Source organism: Nomascus leucogenys, chromosome 12 (assembly GCF_006542625.1).
Source record: "Nomascus leucogenys isolate Asia chromosome 12, Asia_NLE_v1, whole genome shotgun sequence".
Classification (NCBI taxonomy): domain Eukaryota; kingdom Metazoa; phylum Chordata; class Mammalia; order Primates; family Hylobatidae; genus Nomascus; species Nomascus leucogenys.
The window spans coordinates 11139717-11163858 of record NC_044392.1 but is presented as its reverse complement, the minus strand read 5'-3'; the positions used below and the strand labels follow the sequence as shown (position 1 = coordinate 11163858).

General features: G+C 38.6%; 1 protein-coding gene across 7 annotated transcripts in view; it reads left to right on the top strand.

Moving 5' to 3' along the window:
* The window catches only part of FOXJ3 (forkhead box J3), a 197712-nt gene extending 174266 nt beyond the window's left edge, over nt 1-23446 (top strand). For 2 of the 7 annotated variants that reach the window (XM_030823610.1, XM_030823609.1), the window contains 7 exons: nt 3172-3300; nt 7357-7531; nt 10703-11119; nt 12925-13026; nt 13401-13592; nt 20199-20306; nt 22310-23446. In XM_030823610.1, coding sequence (XP_030679470.1) covers nt 3172-3300; nt 7357-7531; nt 10703-11119; nt 12925-13026; nt 13401-13592; nt 20199-20306; nt 22310-22425 — 1239 coding nt within the window. In that variant the 3' untranslated portion in view covers nt 22426-23446. The remainder of the gene's footprint in view (nt 1-3171; nt 3301-7356; nt 7532-10702; nt 11120-12924; nt 13027-13400; nt 13593-20198; nt 20307-22309) is intronic. The other 5 variants (XM_030823607.1, XM_030823606.1, XM_030823612.1 and 2 more) reach the window with 3 other exon arrangements.
* Nucleotides 23447-24142: the final 696 nt, after the last annotated feature.

Here is a 24142-nt window from a genome sequence, read left to right as displayed (position 1 = left end):
GAAAAAGTCACAACTGACCCAGAAATGATAGAAATGATAGAATTAGCTTAGAAAAGGACATTAAAGCAGTTTTATCCATATTTCATGGAGAAGCTAAAAGACACATTAAACAATGTGTGTAGACACATGGAATATAAACCCAAAGCAAACTCCTAGAGATAAAAAACTGCAGTGTCTGAGTTGAAAAGTACACTAGATGGGATTAATAACAGACTAAACAGAAGGAAAGATTAGTAAATTTGGAAATACAGCAATAAAAAGCTTTCAAAAATGAAAAAACAAAAAGGTGCTATTAAAGTTGATGAAGAAGGAGAAATACAATTGGCTGATATCTGGAATGAAAAAAGGAGCTATATGGATTCTACAGAATTAAAAAGATAATGGAAGGATAGATATGAATATCTTATGTAAATAAAGTTGAAATTTTAGATGAAATAGACAAAATCATAAAAAAATGACTTATCAAAACTGGCACAAGAATAAATAGAAAATGTTAATACTTTTGTATATATCAAACCCATAATTTAAAAATATTTCTTTATAGAAGACTTCAGGCCCAGCAAGCTTCAAGGAATTCTTATAAATATTTAGTGAAAAAATAACATTGATCTTATATAAACACTTCAAGAGGATTTTAAAAAAGAGGTAACATGTCCCAATTTATATTGTGAAACCATCATAACCTAAGTAGCAAAACCTGACAAAAACTTTACAAGAAAGGAAATTTTCAGCCAGTCTTATGAGCACAGGTATTAAAATCTTAAATAAAATGTTGTCTAATTTAATTCAGCAATACATAAAAAAGATAACATCACAAACACAGTTGTATTCTAGAAATGCAAGCTAGGTCTAGCACTAGGAAATCTATTGCTGTTCTTCTGTTTGTAGTTAGAAGTGCTACATGTATACTCCACATTTTATGCAGAATATTACAAAGGCATACTTAGAGGTCATGACTTAATAAAACCCTTAGAAAGCTGTAAATAGGTGGAAATTTTTTCAGTGTGATAAAGAATATCTACAAAGAAGCATATAGCAAATGCTATATTAAATGGTGAAATACTGAAAACTTCTCTTTGAGGTATGGAAGAAGAGAAAGATGTTTGCCGTCAGCACTTTTATTTGACATTGTGTTGGAGGCCCTTGCCAGTTAGAAGTTACAAACAAGAAATAAAAAGCATAAAGTTTGGAAAGACAGAAACAAAGTTGCCACAGATGATCACAGAAAATTGAAAAGAATCTACAGATAAAGCCTTAGAATTAATAAGTGAATTTAGTGAATTCTCTTCAGAAATCAATTTTATTTCTGCCTACTAGCCACAGATAGTTTGAAGATAAAATTTAAAAGATAACGCTTATGTTAGCATTCAGAAACATCAAATACCTTGGCTTAAATGAAAGATGAACTCTACACAGAACACTATAAAATTACTGAAAGAAAACAACATAGATTATATAATTTTCGTGCAGAAGACTATTGTAAAGAAGACAGTTTTTCCAAAGTTGATATACAAATTTAATGTGATTCCAGTCCAGATGTTCTTTGTGGAAGAGAGGAGGTGGGTAGAAAATAAGCTGATAGTAAAACAAAAATGAGAATCCAAATGACCATCGGTAGCTAAAGGAAATATTGAAGGCCAGGTGCGGTGGCTCACACCTGTAATCCCAGCACTTTGGGAGGCTGAGGTGGAGTGGATCACGAGGTCAGGAGTTCGAGACCAGCGTGACCAACATAGTGAAACCCTGTCTCTACTAAAAATAACAAAAATTAGCCAGGCATGGTGGCGCGCATCGGTAATCCCAACTACTTGGGAGGCTGAGGCAGGAGAATCGCTTGAACCCGGGAGACAGAGGTTGCAGTGAGCCGAGATCGCACCATTGCACTCCAGCCTAGGCGACAAAGCGAGACTCCGTCTCAAAAAGAGAAAAGAAAATATTGAAGAAAAGGATAAAACATGGAGGATTTATACTTCCAAATATATAAATGATAAAACAATAAAGCTCTATTGCACAAAAAAATGAATTTTAAAAAGGAAAGAAGGAAATATAAAGATTAAGAGTAGATATTAATGCAGTAGAAAACAAGGCCTTGTAAAAAGGATATACACTATGTGATTCTATTTATACTTAGTTCAAAAATAGGAAAACCAATCAGTAGTGATAGAAGTGGTTACCTGGTACAGGAGATATGGATGGATAATGACTGACATGCGTGATGAATAGGAGAGTACATGAGCTTCCAGAGTGCTGGTCATACAGTGTATCAGTGGTTCTCAAAGTGTGGTCTCTGGATTCCTGGGTAACTGAGAGCTTTGTAGAAAGTCCATGAGGTCAAAACTCTTATTCATGATAATATGTATTTTTTTTTCTTCCTTTATATTTGCTTTTTTTTTTTTTGAGACGGAGTCTCGCTCTGTCACCAGGCTGGAGTGCAGTGGCGCGATCTTGGCTCACTGCAAATAGGCTAATTTTCTATTCCAAAAATACCTTTTTTTGTTTGTTTGCTTCTAATTAAAAATTATAATGCTTATAGACAAACTCAAGCACTGTAGAAATATACACAAATGTAAAAGTCTTCAGGAATCCTCAGCCCCTTCTAGATAACCATTAACAACAGTTTGACAGTTTTTCACATCTAATGCATATATTACCATATTTTTTAAAAGTTAGATCATATAATTATGATTTTATAAATGTGTTGAACAATTGTTTCCAATCTCCAGTATTAAAAATATTGTGATGCCCGTGATTTAAAAAAAAAGTCTTGTTTTTTTTGTATGTGCTTCGTTTTGATTTCTAAAATTCTGATAGAATAGTAATTTTGCTTAAAGCCTGAGCAAAAATTTATGCATTATAGAAATATTTAATAAGGTAAAAATCTATTATATTCCTCTCTTATTAAATGTTTATGGGCTAATTATACCTGGTAAATTGTGCTATAAATTAAATTTCTGTACCTCTGAAAGACATGTCCTTTAGTTTAAGTATTGAGAAAATTATTTTATGATGAACACGAACTTAGCCATATGGGGCATGGAATTGGGGTGAGGACCTAGGGAAAGGCCACTGAGATTTTTTTCTTCTTGCCATATGCCTGCTCATTTGTATTTTTGCAGAGCTGCTTAAGAAGTACCCTTATATTCTATTGTCATTTTTCGTTTTTCATTTTAGGTAACATTGTATAACACTGATCAGGATGGTAGTGATAGCCCACGCAGTAGCCTTAACAACAGTCTCTCAGACCAGAGTTTGGCATCTGTTAATTTGAACAGTGTTGGAAGTGTGCATAGTTATACACCGGTAAGTCTTAATGAAGTTAACATGTTAATAGTTATTCATTTAGTACTTAAAACTAAACCAAACATAATTGAAATGCAAATTTAAAAATGAAGGTATGTTTTTCTCACTAATAAATTTATTAACTTAGTAAGTAGATCAAACTTAATTAGAGGAGATTGTAGCTTGTTAGCGTTTTAATTTGGTACCATATTAGATTTTTAAAAAATGGTTGTGCAGTGTTAACAGATTTTGGTCTACTTTATTCTGTCCTGTGTCCAAGAGAAAAGCAATTGGAACAGGAAAAAAATTGCAGTTTAGTCTAGTAGAGCGATAGTTGGTGATATTCTGTACTTCTTAGAAAAAGAGCTTAGAAGATGTGTGTATCAACATGGTTTCCAGCTATAGATCTGAGAAGGGAATTCTATAAACCCCAGAGGTTAGGGTGGCCTGGTACTCAATTGTTAACTACTCATGTATTTTCAATTTGGATCCAGGGGGGAAAAAGCCATGCTATAAAGGGACCTGTGTGTATGTATTCTTGCTCCTATGCTAATTTGTTACCTATTACAAGAACATGACTCTTGGTTATCTGTTATTTCTTTTCAAACTACCTGGCAACTGTCTTCCTCAGTGAGCAGATAATAAAGCCCAAGAGCTACACACCACATTGTCAGTGTAAATTTGATCTTACCAGGTCACTCCCTGTTGTTCCAGGATGAGTAAATAGGAAAAAACTTACATGGGACAAAGATACAAAGGGAGGGACCTGAAAGAAAATAACACAAGGGAAAGAAAAACATAGCAGAATTAAAATTCACATTGAATGTAGGGAAAAAGTTGCCTCTGCAAAATTATTATTGCTCTGTAAAAAAAAAAATAAAGTATTATCCCACAATGGAGAAGAAAGAAAATGGAATAAAAATTACATAAAAGAAGACAATAAATGTGGAGAACTGAGAATTTTAGTTGTCCCTGCAGAAGAAAATGTTGTTATAGAACCAGTTTTCAGAAGAAATAGAGATTTAAAAGGTTACTGAGTTCTAGAAGAAATTAATGGGGAAAAAACCTATACAGTCAGCCCTCCATATCTGTAGGTTCCATATCCGCAGATTTAACCAAACATTGGATTGAAAATATTTGAACAACAAAAAACAATTTTAAAAAAAAGGTACAGCAATAAAAAATACATGCTGGAATGAGGTAGCTCACACCTGTAATCCCAGTACTTTGGGAGGCTGAGGCAAGAGGATTGCTTGAGGCCAGGAGTTTGATATCATCCTGGCCAACATAGTGAGACCCCGTCTTAACAAAACGAAATAGCCAGACATTGTGGCATACACCTTAGGAGGCTGAGAAGGGAGGATCAGTTGAACCCAGGAGTAATCACATCACTCCACTTCAGCCTGGGCAATAGAACGAGACTGTATTTATTTATTTATTTATTTATATATTTTTTTTTAAAGAAAAAAATATAGTTTAACAACTGTTTACATTGTATTAGGTATTAATCATCTAGAGATGATTTAAAGTATATGGGAGGATAGGTTATATGCAAATATTACAGCATTTTGTGTGAGGGACTTGAGCATGTGCAGATTTTGGTGTCCTAGTGGATTGGGGTTCCTGTAACCAGTCCCTCGTGGATACCAAAGGACTGCTGTATCTAGATACATTATGGCAAATGTTAAAATTTCATAAGTAGTTACCCATAAAAATACTCTGACAGAATAAGTAAATTATATATAAAGAAACACAAATCAGACCTCCCCCTCTTGTTTTCTCTCTGTTTTTAGACACAAGATCTTGCTAAGTGGGCCAAACTGGTTTGAACTCCTGGCTTAAGCAATCCTCCTGCCCTGTTGGCTTCCCAAAGTGTTAGGATTACAGGCATGAGCCACCATGCCTGACCTCAGGCTTCTCTTTGATGCTACTAAATGCCAGAAGATAATGGAGCATTGTATGCAGAGTTTTGAGGGAATGGGTTTGGAATAACAAATATTATGCCCAAATTTTAATTCATATGTGAAGGCAAGAGAAAGACGTTCTTTGATATGCAGAGATTAGAAAGTATCCTGCCCTTGTTTTCATGTGTCTTTCCTGAAAAAAATTACTTACCAGTGATCAAGATTAATTAAATAATAATGACAAAGTGAAGTTATAAAACAACCAGTTAGAACATTGAAGCAAACTAAGCAAAGATATAATGATTTTAAGTTGCTTTTTGAAGTAATTTAAGTGTAAAAAATCTTGACCAAAAGAAAGCAAAGCACACAGTCCAGTATCACAAAACATTATAAAAGGACAAATTAAAGAAGCATGTATAGAACTAGATGACAGACACAGCTAACATGTTCGTTGTGCCAGTAAATGTAAGAGGGTTAAACTGCCGTGTTTAAAGCTAGACTTTGTAGACTGCTTTTTTTGTTGTTTTTGAGATAGAGTCTCTCTCTGTCACCCAGACCGGAGTGCAATGGTGCGATCTCAGCTTATGGCAAGCTCTGCCTCCCAGGTTCAGGCAATTCTCTTGCCTCAGCCTCTCAAGTCGCTGGGATTACAGGCGTGAGCCACCACACCTGGCTAATTTTTGTATTTTTAATTGAGACAGGGTTTCACCATGTTGGACAGGCTGGTCTCGAACTTGTGACTTCAGGTGATCCACCCGCCTCGGCCTCTTAAAGTGCTGGGATTATAGGCGTTGAGCCATCGCGCCCGGCCCTGCCATTTTCCCGGCCCTGCCATTTTCTTTCAACAACAAGGTGTCAAATGGTCGAGCAGTCCCTAAGCAACAGTGCAGTGGCAGCTGCTGGTTGGGTTTATCACATCTATATAGTTTGATCCTGTAAGGCCACAATGAGCCCACATGGATTGAGATAATTTTATTACTTATACAGAGAGTATAAACCAGGTTAGCATGGTGTCAGCTCCCTACATCCCACATGACAGTACCAAAACAGAGGACCAAATGACAGACTACTCGAGTAGTTCACTCTGTAATAGAGGAACAAATTCCGTAGTACAACTAAGCAGTTTTATAACCTGCAGCTGTACCCTAAGGGAGTAAGGCAGAAAGTCCCATGCCTCCTCAGTCAGCAGGGAGGTAGATGAGAAACTGTTTCTTGGCAGCCTCTTGCGAAATAGAAAGGTAGATGAGTAACTGCCCCATGGCCATCTCCTACAAGAGATAAGGGCAGATGAGAATTTTCGCCTCAAAACCACTTGTTCCAGGATAATCACAGGGTGTTCCACCAAGGCTTAGGTCATCCTGCCATGGAGCCTTGCCTACATGGTTTGTGTGGAGATGTGTAAGGACACTAGGGTGCCAGTGGCAGAGCCATTTTCCTATGTAAAAATTCATATTTTTCCACGTTACTGCAGACTCCTTATGAGCGTTATTTTTAATGGCTATGTAAGTTTCTAGTCAATGTTCATACCTTAATTTTTCAAAACACTAAACAAATGGTAGTTTACCACCCTTTCATATAGTACGTAGTCTTTAAGAAATACAGATGATTATCTTTTATTGATTTTATTTCTAGTTTTCCTGCTTTTAAAGATAAGTTTTCCCTGGAAATGAAGAGTTAGGCATATTTAATTAAGCTCCTTGTTGCTTTGGGCAGAGCCATACTTCTGACTCATAGTACTCACAGTATTTGGGTTTGTATACTAAAAAATTAATTGAATAAATGAAAGAAATGTTAGTAGTTTTATAGCTTAGTGGAGTTTGAGATAAAATAGCTTCTGTAGAAATCAAGATTGAAGATTCTACAGAAAGCCTAGAAGGATTCTAGGCCTAACCCATCACTTATTTGTGTGATCTTAGGCAAGTTATTTAACTTTGAATTCTTTCCTTCTGTGAAATATGGAGGTTGGGTTAGACTTCCACAGTTCTTCAAGATTCAGTTTAACTGTTTTGCTTTCTGTCCATTATGCTTTAACAGAGGATGGGAAAGCCTAAGACAGAACAGTTATTTTCTTTGAATTCCAATGTTGGCACTGTTTTCAGTTATGTATTTTATATAACAAGCCAATTGTAATTAATAGAGAGGCTGAATTAGTTGTGTTTTCTTTTAATGTTAGGTGACAAGCCATCCAGAATCAGTCTCTCAGTCATTAACTCCTCAGCAGCAACCACAGTACAACCTTCCAGAAAGAGACAAGCAACTGCTTTTCTCAGAATATAATTTTGAAGATCTTAGTGCCTCATTTCGGAGCCTTTATAAGTCAGTTTTTGAGCAGTCACTTAGTCAACAAGGTGAGTTTTCTTAAAATCTTTTTTATAACAGTTTTATTGGAAAAAGGTTTTTAAATTATTTCACATGGCAGCTGTTATACTCTTAATCTTAGAATATTGTCATCACAATAAGAATCGGATAATTGTATTTTGCCGTTTGTGCCTTTACTGTGTTCTATTTATATCATAGCACAAAAATGGCAGATACGTTTTATGTTGCATGCCTACTTACTTGTTTACTAGTGGCATCCAGGAGCACTGTGTTAAAGAATTCTGACACTGCATCTATACCATATGGGAAACACTGCTATAACTAATTAGTGATATCTGGCATATGAAGTGTTTGAGTGGTGAATGTTGCACCACAAGAATAGATGTGCCTTGCTTTTGTTCTGACTGGTATCAGCAAAAAGAGATAACTATCGGAATGTGGTAGCGCCAAATTTGTGATTTTGAGTGTGGCACTTAGAAGTGAATACATCAGCTACTAGTAAACTCTAGGTCATTGTTGTACACGATATACTTAAGTCAGATTTTAATATTAAAAGTGACTTTAGTTGAGATACACTGTTACATCTTGACCAAATGCTAGGTTCTTGCTATAATGTGTTCTCGTCCCATTAGCTGCTGGTTTAATTTTAATCAGAGGGTAAAAATGTCACATTATCTTTTCCCCAGAGATGAAGAGTCAGAAATTGTTGAGAACTCTGCTGTTGAAGCATTCCTAATTACTTGTTTGTTTGGTACATTAACTATTTACACCCCATGTTTTATTCCTTTCCTGCTGCTGTGTCAAAATACCTTAGAATGGGTAATTTATAAACAACAGAAATTTATTTCTCACAGTTTGGAAGGTTGAGAAGTTCAAGATCAAGGAACCAGCAGATTTGGTGTCTGGCAAGGGCCTGTTCATCATAAATGATGCCTTTTAGCGGTATTCTCACATGGAGCTGAATGCTGTGTCCTCATTTGGCCGACGACATGGAAGGGCAAAAAGTAGCTAGTTCTCTCAACCCCTTTTGCAAGGCCTAATCCCTAATTACCCCCTAAAGGTCCCACTTGTTAATACCATCACCTGGGGGTTTAAGTTCCCACATACGAATTTTGGAGGGACACATACATTGAAACTGTAGCACCGCAACTCAGAAAGTTTACATGTTCACAGCAGTGAACAAAAATGAACAGAAATCACAACTTGTCTTTATACTGTTTGCATTTTAACACTTACTGCCAGTTAATGTTAATGTTATATACTGTTATTTATATTGATGAATACTGATGATGTGTATGTGAAATGGCTTTTTCTGGTTAGTATTTGAGTTTAAAGTAAGATTCATATGTTTTATAAGTTTTTTATCTATAAAAGTATAAAAAGAACTAATAGAAGACATTGCTAAGCAAATCCAACCTTGGTATTCACAATAGAAAAATAAGGGCTTTGAAATAACAATGATGACAATTTTCGAAGCCCATAATTCCATTCCATCACACTATTAAAAAAAAAAAAGGAGCATCGATAGGAATTCTGGGTTCTAGTCCAGGTTCTGCCATTAAGTCAACTGAGTTTACTTCTCATCTCTGGACCTCAGTATCCCCATTTGTACAATAAAGAGGGTTAGATTAGATCAGTGATTTTCAGATTGTTCTCTTCAGAGGCCTTGGCTTTTGTAAAGTTCTTAGGGACTGCAGGAGGAGAACTGTGCAGATGCAGAGGTAGACCTAGTAAGCTTCCTTCCCCAGCTTCAAAAAATAAACTATATTATACTTATCAGTTTTATATATTGGGCTTCTGGAGAGATATTTTGCTTTCTTTTATTTAAAAATAATTTGAGATTGAAAATGTTGATACAGATCAGACCTTGGTTCCCTTGTAAAATGCTAGGATTTTATTGAAAATTGATAAATTACTGCTTTCTTTGATCTTAGAGTAATAACCCTATAGATTCCTTATATGTGACTATTTTCTAGGGCCAAGGCAAGAACTTTTATTAACTCTTCTGCCTGTAAAACTTGGTAGCTTTTAAGATTATCTTGCAATGTACACAAATACGGTTTTACTACTAATGACAAATAGGAGAATAATTTTATCTTTTTTAAAAAGCTTGATTCTTTTATTGATTGATATTATCTTGTGGGTTTTTTTTCATTCAACAAAATTATTTTTATGTTTGGTTCAGCATAACATTGCATTGGCTATCCTTTGGGATTTGAAAATAGTCTACTTACATAGAACCAAATGTTGCAGTAAGGTTATCTAACTACTTGTAGACCAAACATGAATTATCCTTAACATTAAGCATTTTTGGCTTAATCATCATCATGGCAGCTAACATTTACAGAGCTCATCCTGCAGCTTACACCTTCACTATGTAGAAAGTAAAAAGTTCCTCTTCATAGTTTCCCTTCTTGTTAAAGAATAAATCATAAGTGTTAGAAATAATAGTTTCTTTCAAAAACTAACTTCCTTTAAGCCTCCTTGCTTTATGCTAATAACTCTTTGTTGGGCCCTATCCTATGTAGCTGTTAAACATGCTCACAGGCACGTAGTGCACTCTATGTCCTTGTACCTTAACCAAGATATTTGTGCTGGACGTGCTCACAGGCATGTTCCAGCTCGCAGCCTATGCCCCTTCCCTATTTGGCATAAACAACTTCCTCTTTTCCTTTGTCTTTCCATTGCTTTTACCTATTTGGAAAAGTTTTAAACTATTAACTAGTCGGGTTTTAGTTTAGATTGTGTGGTCTTCTATTAAAGCCTTGGTCTTTATGCCTACAGAGAGCCATCCTGAGTGTGACCCCAACACCTTTCCCACTTTTCCCCGAACATTTCCTTATCTTTCAAGACTCAGTTCAGGCACTGTCTTTAAAAGAAAGGCTTCTCTATATTTTGAGCCTCCTCCTAGCTGAACAGACAAGAAGCAGTTTTCATAATCCTCTGTATACTTTAGCTTTAGTACTTAAATTGTTGGTCGTAATCTTGTCTTTCTCTTCCACTTGAGGGTGGGGCATTATATTTCTTCTCATAAACCACAGAGCCTAGTGTGTAGTGGATGTTGCATTAGCACTTGTTAAGTTGAATCAGTGTTGCTTCCTGGCATCATATGCTTTTGTTATGTTAATAATTTTACAAATATTTGTCATAAAATACAACTGAAATCTGACCATAAGTGATCTTGCTCTCTCTGTTTTTAGGTTTGATGAACATCCCTTCTGAATCTTCCCAGCAGTCCCACACTTCATGTTCCTATCAGCACTCTCCCAGCAGTACAGTGAGCACTCACCCACACAGCAACCAAAGCAGCCTGTCCAACAGTCATGGCAGTGGCCTCAACACCACGGGCAGTAATTCGGTTGCACAGGTCTCACTATCTCACCCCCAGATGCACACACAGCCGTCTCCACATCCTCCCCATCGACCGCATGGTTTACCGCAGCATCCGCAGCGTTCCCCACACCCAGCACCACACCCACAGCAACACAGCCAGCTCCAGTCCCCTCACCCCCAGCATCCCTCTCCACATCAACACATACAGCACCATCCGAACCATCAGCATCAGACGTTAACACATCAGGCACCCCCACCCCCACAACAGGTATCCTGTAATTCTGGTAAGTTTTTGTCTCCTGGCTTGTGTTTGGCTAACTGTGAATTAGGATCTGTCCTTTGTTATTTGGAGCTCATGTAGTAGTTACTACCAAAACCTCTTTACATCTGTTTCCTTTTGTGTTTCCTTGCTATAATCCTATAGTTGTAACTCATTTAATTCATAGACTGACCTGGTGACTTTCTTGATTAAAATTTATTGTGGCAACATAGGCAAACCCAGCAACCCTTGCAGGTTTTTATTTTAACTCGTTTGTAATTTAGATACATTATCTTACATTATCCTCCCAAATCAAGTATAGATGACCACATTTTACATATAGGAAAAGTGCAACTAAAAGAATTTTAAGTAATTTGCTTAAGATCATACTGTGGTAAGTGGTAGAACTGGGGTTTATATTCTGACATGTCTGACTTCAAAGCTTATAACACCAGTTATTCTAAAAGAACTAAAATTAGCAGACATTTGCTAAGTGGGTAGGGTTTGCTCACCCACTTGCTGCAGAGTTGGCTTTATTTTTATTTGCCAGGTCACTATTTATTAAAGGAGCCTCCTCTTCCTCTTACCCACAACAACAACAAATTGGTCATGGCAAATGTCCTAGTTCCTGCTCGTAATTTCATTTCAGTTAACCTTTTTCCTACCCTGACCTTTTGACTACCTGAGTTGTGTTTACCTCAAGAGATCTGGATTCTAGTACTGCTTTGGCTGTTGTATTACCTAAGTGACTTAAATCATGTAATTCCTTTGAAACTTGGCTTCCTTATCCATGAAGTTCTTCTTGAACTAAAGGATCTGAGTCTGGTAGACTTGCATGTTCGTGGCTCATTTGGGTATTGGTTTAATCCCCTCCCATCCAACAAATTTCTTCCTAAGTTATGACTTGCTTCATGGCAGGGTCATGTTGTCTCTAGTTGATTGTTTATTTTAAAAATCCATAATTGGCAGAATTTTGTAATCAAGTAGCCGGTAGTTGATATAGCCAAGAGTTGCCTTGATGTAGCAAAAGCAAACCAACCAACCCTTTTTATTGGTCTTTATCTTCATCCATCCAGGGGAGATCCTAGAAACAGAGTGGCTTGACAGCGGTCACTGAATGGAGAATATTCTTCCTCTATTCAGCACTGCTGTCTCGTTGAGGGTAACTCTTGCTGCATGGCCTCTGACTAATGACTGGTTTGCTGACATACAGATTATGGAGTCTTAAACTCTTCTGATGTCATACCAGAGGATACCATTTCTGACTAAAAATGCCCTCACGTGGATTCATCAGCATTTCTTACAGAGATCTCACCCCTCTTCCTTCACTACCTTGGCAGGGGGACTGTGTTAAATTTTTTTCTCCTAAGGCTGCCTTGGAAGAAGCATTTACTCTTACTATATGATCTAATCCACTTGCGTTGTCATTGCATTAAATTGTACTGTGTATTGCCTCTAAATGTGAACCTGCCTCTCAGTTTTTTTAAGGTCATAAGAAGACAGGAAAATGAACTTTATATGGGGGAAAATACAGATTTGCATGACATTTCCTATCTGTTCCTTTATTGGTACTGTAATGTAAAGAGCAGTATCAAGTTTGATATTACTAGGTGATGTGGCAATTTGGAAGCTGCTAGACTGGAGGTTAGAAGACCTGGGTTCAAGTCTTAGATTCATCATGATAACCTTGCTAAGTTATGTCACTTACTCTGGTTCAGTTTCTTTTATTTGTAAAATGGAGGGAAATAATACCTTTCTGCTCATCCTTTTCCCTTACCACACTTCACCCTTTCACCATCCAGGAATTACACTGTTGTCAATATTTTATAGGTGTTTCAAATGATTGGTATGCGACACTTGATATGCTAAAAGAAAGCTGTCGAATTGCCAGCAGTGTTAATTGGTCAGATGTAGACCTTTCACAGTTTCAAGGTGAGTGTTGGTTCTTTTTGACATATAACCAAATACACACAATCCTGTTTCTCTGCTAGATTATAATTTTCTTTGTAGTAGAAATAAACATCATCTTATATAGCATTTCTTTTGCAGTTGGTAAAATTCATAATAATTTTGGCCAGTTGATGTAGCAGAGGGTCACAGACAAGTTCTGAAAGAAATTTGGCCACATTTAAAATAATTGGGCTTTGAATAACTTAAAAAGATCATTCTTCATTGCATGGATAAATCACTACCATAAAGTGGAGTGAGTGGAAATTTTGAGGGCTGAAAAAAATTATGTCTTGCTATTTTCCTTGCAATGTTTATTGCATAACTGTGCTAACATATTTTTAATGCTTTCCTCTTAGGTCTGATGGAGAGTATGAGACAGGCAGATCTCAAGAACTGGTCTTTAGACCAGGTTCAGTTTGCCGATCTCTGTTCTTCTCTTAATCAATTCTTTACTCAAACTGGCCTTATACATTCACAGAGTAATGTTCAGCAAAATGTTTGTCATGGTGCCATGCATCCAACAAAACCTTCCCAACACATTGGAACAGGTATGGGATTAGTTATCTTCTTGATTTTTCTCATTTTCTCATTCATACGAAATTTAGTAACTGTCTTAACCAACTTGGTTTGCTGCTAATGGTGACAGTGATCTGTTTACAAATTTTTATTTACAAGAAATGAATGAAAGCAAATAATTTATATGTAGGGTATATCTTAGAAAAATTGAGGTAAAGAGACTGTATGTTTTTCTGTTGTGATTTATATGATTGCTTTATTATTTACAGTTAACTGTTGTAATCGTTATCCTTTTACTAAGTTCTCAAACAAGAATTAAATATATTGGAGATACTTATGTTTTTATAGGAACATAATTATGAAATTATATTTAAATTTGTACAGATCTGCAATGGAAATCAACGTGTCGTGTGTATCTCCTAAGAATGTTAAAATTAAACAATTCAAAGTGTTTGAAGAGTAGACGTAATGAAAAATAGTCTCACTGATGTTTTACTTTAGACCCAAAGTCTTTCCTATGTATTTTTTAAATCTCGCTTTCTTCCTTCATTCTTTACCCTGGCAACCATGTCTTCTACTCTGATTGCACATTTTTCTGTAGGAATTTCATATCCAAGTTACTTCTTTCTTCATTTTAATTCCTTACCTTCTCTTATCGTCAGGTTCACTTCTTTTCTGTATGTTATATTGATTTGACATTTTATGCCAACAAGCTCTCTCTTCCCTATCCTGAGTGGCTTCCTTTAACCATTATTCTATCTTGTTTCACATCTTTCGTTCACCCATGGTTTGAGTTTATTCAACTCAAGCTTATCAGTCTGTGTCTTTCTTTGCATGAAATCTTTATTTCTGTATCCTTTGATGTAGTGGAAATCTATTATCTTTTCTTCTTCCATGTTGAATAGCTTTTCCTAAGCTATTTTGAATAGCTTACCCTGCCTGAAACTTTCAGTCACTATTTGATTCTGGTGACCTATTCATTCAGTAAATTATATCCACACAAGGGCCTCATTCAGTCCCTGGCTGATTGCCTTCTGTGCCAGACACTAAAATTTAGTTTTTGATAACTTTTTAGTTTCTTTATCTCTTTCTCTCCTTTTGTTAGTTCTTTTTGGTATCTTTCTGATATATATTCATGTTTAAGCATCAAGATCTCTATAATTCAGGTATCCTCACTTATGTGCCCTTCTTCCATTTCTTTTTTTTTTTTTTAATCTTTTCTTGCAGATGGACAGCGTGTCTTCTTTGTCTCTCTCATGGGTTCTAAGCCCATACTTTGTCCCTTTCAGGATATATCACTTTCATTTTTCCAACTTGCTTTCAGTCCTTAGACCAGGTGTACCACCTCTCTCTGTTTTTTGTCCCTTTTTTCTCCTTTCCTCTTTTCTTTCTGTGTTCACCCAAAATTGCTGCTTCTGAGTGCTGTCATGATGTTCACTTCCTTGCTAGCTCCATCTCTAACTATTTCAGTCAGCCTCAAAAAGTACTAAGTGAAATTAAATAGCTTATGTATATATCACTAGTCTTGTGTGTTTGGGGGTAAGTACCTGTGTTGCTCATAGATTATTGCCTTAGGCAGGAGAGGTAGAAGTTGATGTGGGTCAGTGTTACAAGAAGGCAGTCTCGGCCAGGCGTGGTGGCTCATGCCAGCAATCCTAGCACTTTGGGAGGCCGAGGCGGGCTGATCACCTGAAGTCAAGGGTTCGAGACCAGCCTGGCCAACATGGCGAAACCCCGTCTCTACTAAAAATACAACAATTAGCTGGACGTGATGGCACATGCCTGTAATCCCAGCCACCTGGGAGGTTGAGGCAGGAGAATCGCTGGAACCTGGGAGGCAGAGGTTGCAGCGAGCCGAGATCACGCCAGTGCACTCCAGCCTGGGTGACAGAGGGAGACTTCGTCTCAAAAGAAGAAGAAGAAGAAGGCAATCTCAAAAGCCAGTGTACATGTTAGCCAGTAGCTCTCATGTTGGTGAATTTCAGTTTTGTGCCCTAAGTCTGTAAGAAAGGTCTGTGTGTACCTTTTGGTCTTGGAACTTGGTAGTTTTGTCATGGAAAAAACTGTTTATCTGCTGCTGTCCTCTGTCAGAGTACCCAGGCACTCCTTCTAGATTCTCTCTAGACTGAGATCCTGAGTTATTTTCCTGAAGCCCTTTGTTCCTAGACTTCTGTAGTCATCCCTTCCTGAGCCTTGACCTTGGTTATTTGTTCTGGTGTTCTGTGATTCTGTTAATTTTTTCTGTCATCTGTTTTGTCAGGGCCCTCCTCCTTTCTAGGGTCCCGATGACACCTTCGTGATTCTCAGTGCTACCCTAGTCACAGCCTATCAAAGGTAGAAAAACTATAGTTTTTCTTCAGTGTTGATTCAATTCTTTCTACTCTCAGTCCCCTTTTGTATTTTCCTTCTGACTCATGCCTGCCAAGCCGTGTTGGCCTCTGACAACAGTTGTTCTCTCATCAGTTATGGTGCTCCAAGTATTCATCACTTCATGCCTGCTGATGTCTGTTCACAAATATTCAGATTTTTTTTTTACATGTCCAGCCTCCTTCCTCTTGTTTTAAGTGTCAGTGTCTTTCTGTCATTCCTTTTTTCTCTGTCTTATATCCCTGTATATCACATCCATTCAGATCTTTCACTTCCCTCATCTCTATACCCCAATAATTCTTAGTCATAATTTCTTAGAAGTATAGTCAAGAGGAGACTTTCAGAGAGCTGTTGATTTTATCCCTTTATTTAACAGATGAGGACATTGTGATCCAGGGGGAGAAAGTGACTTACTCAATGTTGTAAAATTCATTTAGGTGTAGGTCTTGAGTCCCAGAATATAGTCTCTCCATTTCCTTAAACTTTTCCTGTCATTCCTGTCTTCAAGAACCCTCTTGGTAAACACCTCCTTGAGCTTCCTATAGACTCTAGAACTAATTAGTGGTGTAGTGAGCTAGTGTGGAAGGGGGAAGGGGAGAAGGATGTTATAGAACACAGTCTACGACATCTTTTCCTAAATCTTTTTACCTGTGGTTATAATTTGTTTATATCTTCTGGCTGTGCTATTCTAATTTGATGCTTTGCTTAAAGGTCATTAAATATAGGTAGGGATGCAGTCATTGAGCACACACTAGACACCTTTTCTGTGTCTAGCTTTGTATTGGGCACTGAGAATAAAGACATGACCCCTGTAGTAGCTTTTATCTCAAAGAGTTCACAACCTAGTGGTTGAGACAGATCCATCAAGAAATACAGTATGTTCACTTTGGAAGGCCGAGGGCAGGTGGGATCATGAGGTCAGGAGATCGAGATCATCTTGGCTAACATGGTGAAACCCCGTCTCTACTAAAAAAATACAAAAAAATTAGCCGGGCGTGGTGGCAGGCGCCTGTAGTCCCAGCTACTCAGGAGGCCGAGGCAGGAGAATGGCATGAACCCAGGAGGCGGAGCTTGCAGTGAGCCAAGATCGCGCCGCCACACTCCAGCCTGGGCGATAGAGCGAGACTCCGTCTCAAAAAAAAAAAAAGAAATACAGTATGTTGAGGGCTACACTTCTCCATAGGGTATAAGTACAATAAGAATTCAGAGAAAGGGGTGCATACTTCTCTTGGAAAGACGGATAATTTTCCTAGAAGACAACATATTAAAGCTGGACTTTGTAGCTTAAGTAGGATTTTGCAAGACAGAGAGGTCGGATCATGTCATGTCTGTTTTCTGCTCAAAACCCTCCATCTTTCTCAGTAAGGACCAATGTTGTTACTATGGCCTATATGGCCTATACAATCTGATCACCGATTATTTCTCATCTTGTCTCCTGCCTTCTCCCCTCCACCCCTGTGCTCCAACACTACTGGTCTCCCTGGTGTTCTTTGAACACACTAGGTAGCACACTCTACCTAACCAGGGCCTTTGTACTTGCTGTTTCCTCTTGTCCAGAGTGGTCTTCCCTCAGATAGACACATGACTTATTTCCTCATCTTGTTCCGTTTTTTTCCCTCAAAAAAACACCTGCTCGGGGGATGCCTTCCTTGGTCATCCTATTTAAATGGCACCACTACTCAGCACTACTTGTTCTCTCTCCCTGCTTTTTTTCCATAGCACGTTACATACTATTTAATTTACTTTGTTTGCCCCTACCCAACATGCCCAAGAATACACTCCCGAAAAGCAGAGTTGTGTTTTTTCATTGTTGTATCCACAGTGCCTTGAGCAGTGCCTGAAATATTTGGAAACTGCATTGGAAGTTAATTTCTTACATAGGAAATTCAGGAATACACTCATTCAGACTCTATATTGAGAATATGGGAAAAAATGAGAATTAATGGGAATTTCTATATGAAAATAAAAGTGTTACGAATATGATGGAATTTCAGAAAGTTAAGACTTTTATGTAGATGCTTGTTTGTTGTCATAATCCTGTAATTCTTATTCCCCTCTGCCTTTAAGGTAAGAATTAACGAAGCCATAAAAGAGAAGTGATAAAAGATTAATTCCCAATAAAAATCAGTTTTACATTTTACATGAACTCGAAAGATGTGTAGAATGAGAGCTAAGATTTTGAAGGACAGAGACAGGGAAGTTGTGGGCATATGAGCGACCATATTACTCTGAGTAGTGTGGCCCCTCCAGCTTGGTGCAGTCTTTAGAAAGTACACTAGCCGTGCATGTGAAGACCGATCAGCATTTGGAGACAGGATTCCGCCCCACATCACTCACACCAGTATTAGAGCTGTAGTTTAGTATAACTTTTCTCCTCTTTTTTCTTTCTAAATCATCAGTATGGTCAGTCAATCAAAGAGCTCAATTCTGACTATAAACTTCACTGATAAAAGGCATGTTATCATGGGAAGCAGGGACAGGGGGTCAGAAGTCTTGAATTCTGGTCCTGGTTCTGTCTCATTTCCTCTCTGTTTCTGTTTCCCTATCTACATGGACAGAGGTAAGGTCAGATTAGATTATCTCTGAGGCCATCTCAAGCCTGGCTAGTCTGGCTTTCCACTGGAGGGTAAAGACTTGTGAGCAGCCAAATTGAGAATGCCTTACCTTAATAGAAGTGGAAGATTTTTCCCACTCTTTTTAGTTTCCTCTGGGAAAATGATTACTATTTTTTAGTTTCATTACAACATTACTAGAATTCAAGTGTAATTTACATGAAATAGTAGATAACCTTAGGAAAGTAGCCTTTCCAGAATTCCAGATGTTCCTTACAATGTGAACCACTTTTATAATCATTCCTCATGAGTTATTGGGGGAGGGGTCATGTTTGTTCTCTCTTTTGCATTGTGATGTAACGTAGTTGACATTTTGGAGGCGTTAACACTTGATGTCTCCTGTTAATGAAAATACATTAAGAACCTTCTGAAGTAAAATTTGAATGAGATCCATGGTCCCCATCCTCACACTCCAGAATAATCCTCCCCTCCCCTCCCCTCTCTTTTGACAGGGTCTCACTCTGTTATCCAGGCTGGAGTGTAGTAGCACAATCTTGGTTCACTGCAACCTCCGTCTCCCAGGTTCAAGTCTGAGTAGCTGGGACTACGGGCGCATGCCACCACGTCCAGCTAATTCTTGTATTTTTAGTAGAGACAGGGTTTTGCCATGCTGGCCAGTCTGATCTTGAACTCGTGACCTCAGGTGATCTGCCCGCCTCTGCCTCCCAAAGTGCTGGGATTACAGGCCTGAGCCACCATGCCCTGCCCAGAATAATATGTTTTTAATCATCATTGCTTGGTGTAGCTCTTTTACCATGTGCAGATCTTTATTGTTACTTTGTGCTTCCCAGGTACTTGTTAATTAACAAGGGCACACATGGTTACACATAGTTAGGCCTGCTTCTAGGGTGAGAGCATCAGGGAAATAGAGAAATAGGTGGTGATGGCTGGGTGTGGTGGCTCATGCTGTAATCCCAGCACTTTGGGAGGCTGAGACAGGTGGATCACTTGAGGTCAGGAGTTTGAGATCAGCCTGGCCAACATGGTGAAACCCCATCTCTACTAAAAATACAAAAATTAGCCAGGCGTGGTAGTGCACGCCTGTAATCCCAGCTACTCATGAGGCTGAGGCAGGAGAATCGCCCCAACCCAGGAGGCAGAAGTTGCAGTGAGCCGAGATTGCGCCACCTGCATTCTAGCTTGGGTGACAGAGTGAGACCCTGTCTCAAAAAAGAGAGTCCATGAGTTAGGAGATCTGGATTCTAGTCCTAGCACTGTCAAACTAGTGTGTCTTTGGGCAAGTCAGGTTAGCCTTTCTGAGTTTCAGTTGCCTCATCTGTAAAATGGGTGTAACAATCCCTGTCTTACCCTCCTTTGGGGCTTAGTGGGAGGGTCAGATGAAGTAATGGATACAAAAATACTTTTGAATTATAATGAGGTATGTGACAGCAACAATAATAGACATAACTTGCCTACCAGCCTACAGTTAGTGGCAGCGCCAGCATTAGTTCCAGTGTGTTCACACCCAGCCTGGCACCCTGTTCAAAAGGCCAAGACCACAGTTTTGGCATCTGAAAGGAGTAATATTTTCTTTCCCCTTTCTCCTCGTTTTACCTGCTTAATTTACTTTCAGAGTAACAATTCTGTTAAGATTTTAGTGCTCCATTTGTTTTATTTGTGGTAACATGTTTTCCCTCTTCCTGCTTTTAATCTGATTAGGAAATTTGTACATAGATTCTAGGCAAAATCTCCCTCCTTCAGTGATGCCACCCCCTGGTTATCCTCATATCCCACAGGCACTCAGCACTCCAGGAACAACGATGGCAGGTAAGTGTGTGTGTGTGTGTGTTGTGTGTGTGTGTGTGTGTGTGTGTGTGTGTGAGTTATTACCCAGAGTTTAATATTGAGAAGCGTTAGCTTTCCCAGTGGTGAATGAGGCTGCCTCAAGGAGTGAACTCCCTGTTAAGAGGGGCTAGGGGACAGTGTCTGGACAGCCACTTGGCACTCGTGCTAGCAAAGGGATTCAAGCATCAGTTGGGGTTTGGACTGTAGGACCTGAAGTCCTTATTAGCCCAAGATGCAATGGTTCTACTTACTCTAGTTATTTATTGTCTTGCCTCTCTAAGAAGTCCTGGGGTCATAGTTGAGGGTGCTTGACAGGACTTTAGCAGGTTTTAGGAACCTACTTTATTAGCTCCTGTAGATTCTGCTTCATTCATTCCTATGGAGTTTCCCCGGGTATAGTTTCCAGGGAAAGTACCTTGTAGAGAAGGTAAATTTTAGGAGTTAACTGGTTCATAAACTTTTCCCACTGGGTTCTTGAATGCAGGATATGTTTCATTTAGCCAGGGGAATACGGCACATTGTTAGAGCTGGAAAGTATCTTAAGGATCACTTAGGATAATGGAGGCTCCAAAGGAGAAATGCCTTGCCCAGGCCACCCAGTTTAGTGAGTGGCCAGACCAAGACTCAAGCCCCAGTGTCTGGATTCAGAGTCCATTGTTTTTCTCACATACCACACAATCCTTTACTTAGGCTATTTGAGGAAAAGACATAAAGGTAATCAGGTTGGGGGTGGATTTAAAACCTTGAAGAACTGTGTGGCAGACAGCAGTGAAGAAGGAGTTGGGATCAAGTGATATGTCCTTTGCTGAAGGGGGAAGGAATGTTAACCTGTTGTGAGTGCTTACTACTAATTTGTTAAGTGGCACCATAAGGTGGATAAGACTCTGGAGCCAGATTGCTTGTGTTTGAATCTTCATGCTTTGCCACTTAATGGCTGTGTGATATTAGGCAAGCTACCTAACCCTCCTACCTCAGCTTCCCTGTTTGTAAAAGGGGCTAATAAAACTACCTGCATCCTCGAGTTGTTAGGATTAAATGAGAATCATGTAAATTAGTGCCTGACCCACATTAAGGAACTTACAAGTTTTTTTTTTAAATGGAGGCATTTTACCTATATTGTGATATACTGAAAACCTTAGCATTAAATAATTGTACAAGAAAATATTTCAGGGCATATGAGAAAAATGAGTAGCAGACTACTTGAAATTTTGTAATCAGAGTACTAGAAAAATAATCCAGTAAAACTTCCACAACAGTTAAAAGGATATGTATAATTTGTAATAAAAGAAAGAATTCTACAAGTAAATATCAACCTCTACTTTTAAAAAGCAGCTGGTTTAGAAGGGGGTCTGTCAAGATACGGTGGAGACGCAGACCCAATGAATCAAAATTGGGGAGCTCAAACAGCACATGGCCAAACCGGTGCAAGAAGAGCATGGGAAGGTGGGCATTCTGTACTCAGCTGTGGTTCCTTCTGGTTTCCTGTGTTCCCTTGTTGATGTCCTCTGTGTTCACTTGACGTTACTTGGTGGCACAGAAATTAGCTTGCTGGGGAAAATTCAGTATGATGTCATTGGTGCACTGCCATCATTATCCTGTTTACCATCCTCATGGGAGCCAATTCATGTTACTGAAACAACCTATTGGAGCAAAACAGACTGTAAGAGCAGTGGCTACATTGGCACTTTTCTTGTGTCTTCCTTACTGCAGCCTGGTATAATGGAAGAAGTGTGGATCAAGTGAACTGACCTCAGATCCTATCTTTGCCCCCTACTGGTTGTGTGACTTTGGGTAATTTACTCATCCTCTTAAACCCTATCCCCTTACCTATAAAATAAGGATCATAAGAGTCACTTTTTGAAGGCTTATGGTTGAATTAGTGAGGTAATGTGTACCTGGCATATAGGAAGTACACAGTAGGGTTAGTTTATTTCTTACTTTCTTCTCTACCCAAGTCGCTGCTATTATTGCCTCTTTCCTTCCAGGCCATCACAGAGCCATGAACCAGCAGCACATGATGCCTTCCCAAGCCTTCCAGATGCGGCGTTCCCTGCCTCCAGATGACATCCAGGATGACTTTGATTGGGATTCAATTGTGTAGGGCTTGTTTCTGCAAGACACCAGACCCTAACGTTACCTTTCTGTGCAGTGAAGGGAAAGGTTTAAGAGAATCCAGTTGAGAAAACAAACTTGCTAATCACTTTACCAATGTTATCAAAATTACTTTTGAAGACAATCAGAAGGATTTTAGCTGGATAACTTACTGCTTTTATCTGACCCAAACAAGTCCTACATGTTTGTCTCCCTGCCAGCTGCCCTATGTAGCTCCTAACTGTTGTGTGATTTGGACGGCTTTTTGCGTATTTGTGTCAGTTTGATGTTAACCACAAGTGCCAGACTGATTTTTCAGACAGAGCCTATTTTGCTGCAAGCAGTTTATATAAAGATACATATGTGTAAATATATGTACAAAAATTACCGAAAGGCTTCAGTTTTTTCTAATTGGATTATTATGTCTTGAAAGGAAAGTTATTGTCAGTTTTTATTCCTTGTTAGGCTATTTTCTGCAGTATGCTTTTAACTGATGTAGGAAACTGAAAGGAAATAGATTTTTTCCAAAGCCCAGTATCCCTTATTTAATCTATTTTAGAAATGTGGGTAATGAATTCTACCTAGTAAGTCAAGGAAACCAGAATTTGACACTCTCCAACAATCCAGAGGGGCACGTTGCTCCTGAGCAGCATGAAGAACTGACCAAATTGGTTTTGATGTTGGGGATCATGGAGTATTTATGTCTGCTTTTCCAAATCTGCGTTACAACAGATCTAAAATGTGTTGATTGGTAAGAAATTGGGCATTGCTTGGCTCTTTAAACACATCAGTGCTTCCACATTCACCTATGTATTTATTATTCAAAAGTGTTATTTTAATATTTATTGCTACCTTCTGTGAATGCTTAGCTCCTGTTGGGTTCATTAAGGAGAAATGTGTCTGAAAGCACAGAATTATTATTATTTTTTTTCTTTTTTTGAGGTGGAGTCTCGCCCTGTCGCCCAGGCTGGAGTGCAGTGGTGCAATCTCAGCTCACTGCAACCTCCGCCTCCTGGGTTCAAGCAATTCTCCTGCCTCAGCCTCCCGGGTTCAAGCAATTCTCCTGCCTCAGCCTCCCGAGTAGCTGGGAGTGCAGGTGCACACTGCCATGCCTGGCTAATTTTTTGTATTGTAGTAGAGATGGAGTTTCACCATGTTGCCTGGGCTGGTTGCAAACTCTTGAGCTCAGGCAGTCTGCCTGCCTCAGCCTCCCAGAGTGCTGGGATTACAGACGTGAGCCACTGCGCCCAGCCCAGAATTACTTTTCTTGATAAGAATTTACAGATAAGACACTCAGACATTGTGTCATGCTCTGTCATCACTCCTTTTACCATGTGAATAGATTTCTCTGTCTTGGCATTCTTGCTGATTCAGACTTATTAGTTAAATCGGATTTTTCTGGAATTTGAATCAGATTCCATTTGGGCAACAACAGCAGGGCAGTATTTCTAAAGCAAGTTTCCCCACTCATCTAGGTTGTCTTTAAAGGAGGATAGAGCCACTTACAGTTTTATTTGCTTCAGTGTTTAATGTAGATATTATGTGGCCTGCTGTTTCTGTTGTCTTATATGTCTGTGTATGCATGACATTTGGTCCCTTTCTTTGAAATGCAGCCCACCTCTTATGGGTTTTTTAGTGGTGGTGGTTTGTTTTGTTTCGTATCATATCACAGTTTGCATGGACTGATTATCTTAGTTTTATGATAAAACTAGAAGAAATGAGGGTTT